This window comes from Penaeus vannamei, chromosome 27 (genome assembly GCF_042767895.1).
Source record: "Penaeus vannamei isolate JL-2024 chromosome 27, ASM4276789v1, whole genome shotgun sequence".
Classification (NCBI taxonomy): Eukaryota; Metazoa; Arthropoda; class Malacostraca; order Decapoda; family Penaeidae; genus Penaeus; species Penaeus vannamei.
Window position 1 is genome coordinate 18,928,382 of NC_091575.1, and position 10,000 is coordinate 18,938,381.

At 40.9% G+C, this 10,000-nt stretch overlaps 1 protein-coding gene across 6 annotated transcripts in view; it reads left to right on the top strand.

Annotated features, from left to right (window-relative positions):
• The window catches only part of AQP (aquaporin), a 30,858-nt gene that overhangs the window by 19,144 nt on the left and 1,714 nt on the right, over positions 1 to 10,000 (top strand). For 4 of the 6 annotated variants that reach the window (XM_027375615.2, XM_027375614.2, XM_027375613.2 and 1 more), the window contains exons 2-5: positions 5,535 to 5,703; positions 7,385 to 7,577; positions 8,185 to 8,405; positions 9,721 to 10,000. The exon at positions 9,721 to 10,000 is cut by the window's right edge and continues 1,714 nt beyond it. In XM_027375615.2, coding sequence (XP_027231416.1) covers positions 5,538 to 5,703; positions 7,385 to 7,577; positions 8,185 to 8,405; positions 9,721 to 9,920 — 780 coding nt within the window. In that variant the 5' untranslated portion in view covers positions 5,535 to 5,537 and the 3' untranslated portion in view covers positions 9,921 to 10,000. Of the gene's footprint in view, positions 1 to 2,763; positions 3,077 to 3,420; positions 3,533 to 5,534; positions 5,704 to 7,384; positions 7,578 to 8,184; positions 8,406 to 9,720 lie in introns of those variants that run through there. The other 2 variants (XM_070140964.1, XM_070140966.1) reach the window with 2 other exon arrangements.

Consider the following 10,000-nt stretch of genomic DNA (forward strand, 5'->3'; position numbering starts at 1 on the left):
TGGAGAGAGGGAGAAAGTGAGAGAGGGGAAAAGGAGGGAAGGAAAAAGGACAGAAAGGGAGGGATGGAGAGAGGGAGAGACAGACAGGGAGACAGAGAAGTGAGTGACGATCTAATAGAAAAACAGAGTGAGGGAGAGACAGAGTGACAATTGTAGACAGACAGGCAGAGAGAGAGAGAGAGGAGGGGGGATAACAGAAAAAGAAAAAAGAGAGAGAGCAAGATAGGAGAAAGGATATATAAAGAGACAGAGTTAACAAAAAAATGAAAGACTTGGAAACAAAGCGAGGAAGAGAGATACAGAAACGGAGAGTGGATGGAAAAGGACAAAAGGTTACAAATAAAGGGGAAGAAGAGAAATAGAAATAGAAACTGCGGTTTTAAGGAGTTGGTACGGGGAAATTAATCACTGAAGATAGATTAAGAGAGAGAGAGAGAGATGAGGGAAGATAGAGGACAGAGAAAGAGAGAGAGAGATGAGGGAAGGTAGAAGACAGAGAAAGAGAGAGAAAAAACAGTCACAGACGTAGGGGAAGAATGAATAGAAGGTCAAAGCTATTTGAAAGGCAACAAGCAAAGGAACACGAGAAAGCATTCGGAAGAGAGAGAGAGAGAAAAAAAAAGAAAAAAGCCCCAGAAAGAGCATCTAGCTATAGCCTCCCTCACCCCCCACCCCCTTCCCCCTACCCATACCCGCCTCCCCTCTTTCTAGACTCACTTCCTCCCTTACCATTTCCCTTTCTATCCCTCCTCCCTCCCTCACTAACCCCCTTGCCCACTCTCCCTTCCCCTCCCTCCCTAACCCCCTTCCCCTATCTCCCTTACCTCCCTCCCTTCTTCCCTTTCCCTTCCCTAAACCCATCTCCCTCTTTCCCTTCCGCCTCCTTCTCTAACCTCCCTTCTCGTCTTTCCCTTCTCCCTTCCTCCCTTTCCCGCTTCTCCAGCCCTCTCTCCACTCTTTCGCCTTCCCCTTCTCCCCTTTTTTCCCTCTCGCCTTCCCCTTCCCCTCTCCCCTTCTCCCCTCTTTCGCCTCCCCCTCTCCCCTCAGGCCAACAAAGTGTGTCCGGGCCGACGATCCCTTAAAGCTGAACAACCTGGGCCATCTCCCGGGACACGATCGGGGAGAGAGAGGGAGGGAGGGAGGGAGAGAGAGAGAGAGAGAGAGAGAGAGAGAGAGAGAGAGAGAGAGAGAGGGAGGGAGGGAGGGAGGGAGAGAGAGAGAGAGAGAGAGAGAGAGAGAGAGAGAGAGAGAGAGAGAGAGAGAGAGAGAGAGAGAGAGAGAGAGAGAGAGAGAGGGAGAGAGAGAGAGAGAGAGAGAGAGAGAGAGAGAGAAAGGGGGGGGGAAGAGAGAGAGAGAGAGACTGGCAGACACTGACAGAACCAGAGAAAGAGAATTAGAGAAAAGAAGTTAGAGAGAGAGAGAGAGAGAGAGAGGGTGAAGAAGGGAGGGAGGGAGAGAAAGAGAGATGAGGGGAGGGAAGGAGGGAGAGAGAGAGAGAGAGAGGGAGAGAGAGAGAGAGAGAGAGAGACAGAGAGAGAGAGAGAGACAGAGACAGAGACAGAAACAGAGAGAGAGAGGGGGGGGGGAGAGAGAGAGAGAGATAGATAGAGAGAGAGAGAGAGAGAGAGAGAGAGATATGGATAGATAGATGGATAGATAGATAGATAGTTTTGTAATTTAGTAAATTGTCTGCGTTGTGTACAACGATTAAAAACAGACAGATTCGATACAGCTTATCTTCCTTAGTTCGAATCGTATCTACATCAAGGACAAGATTTCTAACAGCTAGAAGTGCAGGTGTGCGTAACGCAGATGCTCTATAAGGAACACACCTGTGCCACCTCGAAGCCATTTTGGACATGTGTGCTCTCTCTCCTTCCCTCTCCCACCCCTCCCTCTCTCTCTGTCTGTCTGTCTGTCTCTCTCTATCTCTCTCTCTCTCTCTCTCTCTCTCTCTCTCTCTCTCTCTCTCTCTCTCTCTCTCTCTCTCTCTCTCTCTCTCTCTCTCTCCCCTCTCTATGGCTTTCCCCCCCCCTCTCTTCCTGTCTCTTTCTCTCTCTCGGCCTCAGTCTGTTTCTCCCTTTATCTCTCTAGGTCTCAGTCTCTGTTTCTCTTTTCTTCTCCCGCTCCCTCCCCCTTTCCCTCTAATTCTCCCTCCTCCTCTCCATCCCCTCCCCTTCCTTCTCCCTCTCTCTATCTCTTTGTATATGGACTGGTGCGTTTGCGTGGCAACTTCTGTCTGTGCACATTTAATTTGTTTCTTTCTTTAGAAAATAAATTATAATAGGATTCCAATAGATGTGACTATTAAGTATGGCCCAATAACCCCTTTCTGACTCATAGTACAACATTCTAATGCCTAAATTTGTTATTTTTGTTTTTATCAATGTATTTTTTTTTTTTTTTTTTTTTTTTTGCATCGGCAGTGAAAACTCCGTGTTTATTTTCACTTCTTAATGCAGAGGACCAGAGTTTTCGCAAGTTTTATGAAGTTATTGAAGTAAAGTTTAACCTAAAGACTTAATTTTACTGTTTTAGTTTTTTTTTCAGTCAGCAGCGGAAATTAGCTCTTTCTCAAAGTTTGTGAATGCTTTTGGTCCAATCTACATAGTGTATGAACATCATAAGTATTGTCTTCATGTACTCATAACTCATTTATCAACATTCATGCAACAATTCATGTGGTTTATTTAAGTCGATATTGCGCCTAATATGTTGTTTAGCCAAATAAATCTAATAAATTCTCCCGTGGCGTATGTGAAGGAATCTTTCGCGCCAAAGAAGCAGAAGAGTCGATGGACCACAAACCAAGTGCCTTGTTACCACCTTCATGTGAGAGAATATTAAAAAAAATAGGAAATAGTTGCCTCGTCCTTGCCTTTTACTTCCCCAAAATCATCCGTGAATTATAAAAGAAAGAAAAAAGACAGCCATGGATGACACAATCCGTCCGCAACGTGCCTTGAACGACTTTTGGCGCCAACCTGCCTCTTCCGATGGAGTCAAGATGGCGGCGTGGGGAGGCTACCCGCTCCTCGAACCGCTTTTGGAACCCGTCTATGCGATGGACCATGAGGTAAACGATGGTAGTTCCATGCTTGTGTAAACCCATGTTGGACGCACATTTACTCCTGCCTGCTGTATATTTCGCACACCTGTCTTCCCATCTTACTCTTATAAGGTTTTGTGAGTGTGACTTCTTGTTGCTACGGAGAACACATGTATTTTGACGTACCTGTTTAGCACAACGTGTGATGTTACATGTATCTCTGTACTAGCGAAGTGAAGGATTTTTTTGTGTTTGCAGAAGAGTTCGTAACACATTAGTAATTGTACTTCTTTTGTTAAAGACACAACGATTTTCCTAGAGAATTCGCGTGTTTTCATACAAGTGGTTTTGTTTTTCTTGATGTAGCTGAGACAATGTGGCAACATGAACAGCGCCATCTGTGGTGTCGTTCGAACAAGCATGGAATCACAGATGCGAGAGAAATATTCCTTAATGCACTGACTCCTTCCTGACCACCTGAAGGTAAAATGGATAAATTGATAATATAGAAAGCATAATAGGCCAGCACTGTCTTAGCGCCGCCATTATAGGCTAGTCTACGTCTTGTATGAGCTCTAAAAAATATAATAAAACAGAACAGTACTCTAGAGACACTGCACAGAAAACACCACTATCTATGGCTATATAGAAGTTTCTCCTCCACGCATGAAATTATTGTTATCATTATTCTTATCCTCACAAATCACTAAAATGAGTAAATTCGTGAGTCTTGTCTCCGCCATCACCACACGCACCAACTTTCCGCACCGTCGCTTAAGCCGCACCTTCAACGCACTTTGCACTGTCTGTCGCACTTTATCACTGTGTCCCATCGCAATAGATAGACATAGAGAAAAATAGATTGGTCACGTCCTCTGTCTGGGTAGTCAAAGTGTAAAATTACAATGTACACAATGTCTATTACAATGTACACTCAGGTTATTTGTTCATAAATTAGGTTGTACTAGATTGCACAGTATATTGCATCGTGTTTTACTTGATATATAGTATAAATCATTCAATTGCAATAGACTCAGAACACTTACAGATTGGTTATGAATAGTTTATTCATATGAATGTCAAGCATACATTTTGCACTGTACTGTACACCCCATAACTGCACAGTAGTTTGCACTCCATGAGACAATAAACAGCTGTACTGTAGTTCATCATCATAACATCATTATGTACTCAAAACATGTATCACATTACAAACTTTGTATCTGACAGTAGCACTGATTTGTATTTAAAAATTTCTCTCCCACAATACATGCACTGTAAAATCATGTTTCTGTACACGCTGTATAAATGCTTTTTGTTTGATTGTATGTATAATATTTAAAGCTTTTTGCAATATTTCTACCATTATGTATAATTATATTTGTTGTATATTCATACAATCCTATTATCAATTTGTTGACATCCAGCTTTTTCAAGGTCACATAATTTGATATATATACCTTAGGTCTATCCATAAGGGTGATTGCCTCGTAAGTTTTCCTTCTAATTATAATCCCTAGTGACGAAATATTTGTAAGGCTTCAAGTTCAAGTTTAGAAACAGTGTAACGAAAAACAGAATATTGCGACCTCATATGGAAAATGACTTTAAAAGAACCTGAGTTATCTGCTTAAATATTTGACTCTGCTTAAGTATTTACTCGGAAGTTACTCTAAATGTTAGATATATCTAAGATAATATATATATATATATATATATATATATATATATATATATATATATATATATATGTATGTATATGTATATATATTTATGTATATATATATATGTATGTATACACACGTATACATAAATACATCATTTCTTTGCACTTCCATGATAATTTCTGATTTGGCGAACAGGAGATTAATCACTCAGAATTATGTTGAATTTTATCATTCCAGTATTTAGAAGGCGTAAACGCAGAGTCCCTTTCCAAAACCATTAGTCTTCAATTGCTTGCTTGCTTTTAGACGTCAAACGTTAATTAGTTTGCGTGACGCTCTTAAGAAGCCTTTTAATATATGATGACTTGAACTGATATATATATATATATATATATATATATATATATATATATATATATATATATATATATATATATATATCCTTTAAACTAAGGAGATTAACAGTTTTTATTTTTCTGTATGTGTATACATATACATATACACAAACACACATACATACATGTACACTTCAAGAAAAAAAAACATACCTCGATTGTTGGTATGGCAATATGCACCGTATTTGTTGATTATTACAATACATTAATTGCTACTCAACTGTTTTCTCTTCAGTTTGTTTTTTGCATAAACTTGAATGCGGTTGAAGTAAAAAAAAAAAAAAAAAAAAAAAAATCTTTCCATTCTAATGACCAACAATCCATGAACCTCCCACAACCCACAGCCAAAACACCACGACCAAATTTCCTTCCTAAGCCTACCCAAATCCCCTGAAATCACCTAACTGGACGACTTCCCCACAGACCATGTCGATCGTGGTGTCGTCCTTGACCATCGCGACCCAGCTGGCGTTGTCGCACGTCATCCGCGGCCGTCTGTCTGACCTCATTCAGAATGAACTCCTCAAGGGCTGCCTCCTCGAACTGGTGGCAGCGGCGGAGATGTGCGGAACCTGCTATGAACTCATCATCGGTGAGTAAAGAGGGTGGTGGATATGAGTAAGGAGGGTGATGAATAGGGGTTAAGAGGGTGGTGAATCTGGGTAAAGAGGGTGGTGGATATGGGTAAAGAGGGTGGTGGATATGGGTAAAGAGGGTGGTGAATCTGGGTAAAGAGGGTGGTGGATATGGGTAAAGAGGGTGGTGGATATGGGTAAAGAGGGTGGTGGATATGGGTAAAGAGGGCGGTGGATATGGGTAAAGAGGGTGGTGGATATGGGTAAAGCGGGTGGTGCATATGGATAAAGAGCGTGGTGGATATGGGTAAAGAGGGTGGTGGATATGGGTAAAGAGGGTGGTGGATATGGGTAAAGAGGGTGGTGGATATGGGTAAAGAGGGTGGTGGATATGGGTAAAGAGGGTGGTGGATATGGGTAAAGAGGGTGGTGGATATGGGTAAAGAGGGTGGTGGATATGGGTAAAGAGGGGGATGAATACGGGTTAAGACGGGATGAATAGGGGTAAAGAGGGGGATGGATAGGGTTAAGAGGGGGGTGAATAGGGTTAAGAGGGGATGGATAGGTGTTAAGAGGATGGTGGATATGGGTAAAGAGGGTGATGAATAGGGGTTAAGAGGGGGATGGATAGGGTTAAGAGGTGGATGAATATGGGCAAAGGGTTATGGATATGAGCAAAGCTTTTGATGAATATGGGTAAAGAGGGTAGTGGGTATGGGTAAAGGTCGATAGATATAGATAGATCTGACCACCGGTGAGTATGGCTTAAGGCGTTAAAAGATATAGACGAATCTGAGCGTTAGTGAGTATAAGTTGAGAGGTTGATGGATATGGGCAAAAGGGGGTGATGGATATAGACAGATCTGACCATTAGTGAATATGAGTTAGATGTTAATGTTGATAGATGTAAACAGATCTGATCACCAGTGTGTGGTTCACAGAGGTAGAGATGTCGATAGATAGAATAGATAACAATGCTTGAATAACAATGTATGAGGTTAATAGATATAGACAAATAAATAGAAAATATACGCATAAGGATCTCAAAATGGTAGAGGGTACACAGACATATACATCCCATTAAAGATTGTTAGTGAGTATAGGTTACGTATCTAAACAGATTGATAGATAAGTGGATAAATAGATAGAATAGATATAGACGAATAGATCAGTGGTTCCCAAACAGGCAGAGAATAGACAGATATTTATTAACAGATAGGCACGGTCTAGGCAATACAGTGAATAGACCTTGCATTCTTATCTTGATGGAGAATACCCAACAGTACTGCAAAATTCGATTATTTGAAATCTAGGTTATACTCATTCTTTTCGTGTCTTTCCGGGTTGTCCTTTGGACAGGTAATCTATCTATCTATCTACATGACAAGTGAGATAATATATGATTCATTATTAGCATATAAATATAGTTAGATAAACAAAAATACAGGAACGATACAAATTATAAGAATAAGGATAATGATGATAATGATACAAATAATGATAATGATTATTGTCATTACTACTACTACTAATAATAATAATGATCAAAGTCCTAAATATGGATAACACGAAAATGGAAATCTCACTGACTAAAAACAACTTCAAACGAAAACCAATGACACCAGTGATAACAATGATAAAATCCACAAATCCCAAAATACAAACGAGCATTAACCCCCCCTCCCCCTTGCCTTCCAGTCGCCGACAACTACGGAGTGTATGCCTACGCCGTGTACCTCTGGCTCATGACCATCTGGTGGGGCCAGTCGTGGGGAACCGCCACAGCCTGCCCTTACAGCCTGCTGGAGGAGTACGTGGAAGTGGGAAGTGACGCTGTCTCGGTCGTGCTCAAGATCATTGCTCAAGTGATAGGTGGTTTGATGTCCTTCAGGTGAGAGAGGGGGTGGGATGGGTAAGGAGGTGGGTATTGTGGGTATTTGTGGTGGGTATTGGGTACGTGAGGGAGGAAAGGGGGGTGATACTTTCTTTTTCATTTTTGAGGTTTTGTTTTATTTGCTTAGTTTGAATTGCATTACGTTTAGATATGCTGTTTTCACTTTAGATATGTTGTTTGATTCTGGAGACGTGGGTACAAAGGTAATACTTTTCAAAAGTTCACATGAGTGCCACCTAAAAGTCGTCCCATACAATCACATCACATTCTTATATTCTAGAAAATATTGAAGAAAAATCACTTGGTAGAAAATCCACAACATATCATACCAAATATAACGACCTCCCCCACCAACTGTTATGTCTAGAAGAGTAAAATTATATTATTCCGAACGAAATTCTGTCCCAGACAAATAATAAAATGAAACATCCAACCTAACCTATGTTTCCATGTCGGTGAAAGAACACTTCGCAAAGAAGAAAAATAAGATTATTTATTATATTATATCATATTAAATAGGTATTTACCCTTTTCAACAAAAGCAAAAACATGACAACTCAAAACACACAAGCAACTGATCGGCCACCCCCCCCCCTTTTTCCAGATGGGTGAAATACATCTGGATGATGGAACTCGCCGCAACGCACGTGGGTCGCGGCGTGGACGACTGCTCGGCTGACCTCCAAGTACCTGTCATCGCTGGCTTCCTGATCGAGTGTGTGCTGACCTGTGCCTGCCGACTGGTCTCTCGAGCTCTGGGCGAAATCGAACCCAAGTTTGCCTCTGCGATCGATTCCTTCTTTGCTACGTCCATGGTGGTGCTCGGTGAGTGGCTATAGGGTATAGGGAAGTATAGCGTAGAAGGAGACCAGGAGGAAGGTAGAGGGAGTTTCGGAAACCTGTTAGGAACGTGTTTGAGGTTTGCTTCTGGGAATGGTCTTGGGTACTTAGGAGCGGCTTTATGTTTCTTTTATTAGGAGTGGCTTAGTAGTATAGGCTATACGGAATACAGTTTTATAGTATATATTTTTTGTCTATTGTTTTTGACAATGCAAAGTATGACTTAGGGAAGTAAGGTAAATTCAGGATTATTCCAAAATAGCCCAAAACTTCACGGATACATTAATAAACCAGTATACCACAGTTATTTTTACATACAGATTACAAAGGAATAATTCAGGAACGGTATTCATGAAAGGTCATGGATTTCTTTGGCCGAAGTTTCGTCCATGACTTCTCACGGAATTAACTTTGACACGCAATTTTAGTCTGTGACTCAACTATAGTTCCAAACATGTCTGAAAGTGTCACACACGTCTAAGAAATGTCTATAAATTGTTCTTATGGGAAGCGGACAATAATAATGTAAGTAAATATGCAAAACATGGCCTCAGGGATGACGGTTAAAACAGGCGCCCCTTTTTAATTCTTTGCCATACGTTGATTAAGCCGTTTCATGTATTTACTGCAACTTGGTTTTCGCGAAATACAACAGATGCTTTCATGGCTGATACAATGGCAGCGAACGTCGAGGACGCCGTGTTATATATGAAAGATAATGATTGTATTACAGTCATTATAAATAAGAATACTTGCAACATCGCTTTTGCTTTATCATTGCAATAGATTTTCGTCACTGGGTTAATTACAGTATAACTGTTTGTTTTAGTAACAGCATCAATATTTAAATGTGACACAGTGCAAGTCGTGAACGAAATTAAGAACAGCCGTAGACCAGACAATCAAATTTCCCCAAAAAAACTTTTATTTTAGTGTTTAAAGTATCGACAGTGTCAATAAAAAACAACAATATAATCATTATTTATAATCATACAAGCAGTAATGAATAATGTTGACGATAATTGTAATGGTAATATTAAGAAAAGTAATAATAATAGTAATTACGTCTCTTGATTAAAGACTAGAAATTTATAGATAAATAGATGTATTCCCTCGAAAGATTACCGTGCAATTTCATAATAGCAGTAAAATATGTTTCTTCTTACACGAAAAATTGCAATTTAAAACACCATTTCCTATCACATCAAAACCCAAACAAAACACCCGAATCCAACACACGAAACAAACCCCGAGCCGATCCCGCATAACCAACCCTCGCTTTCGCTTCTCTCCCCCTCAGCCTTCAACTACTCCGGCGGTTACTTCAACCCCGTGCTCGCGACCGGCCTCAAGTGGAGCTGCCGAGGCCACACGAACGCCGAGCACATCATCGTGTACTGGGCCGGCTCCATCCTGGGCGCCATGATGTCCATCCGCCTCTGGAACCTCGCCGTCGTCAAGAACACGATGGTCGGCCCCTTCAAGCCCAAAGAAGAGTAGGAGGGAGAGATGAGATTGGTACTTTTGAGGAAAAAGGATATATTTATATATTATTGTTTTATTGTGGATTGAATATTCGA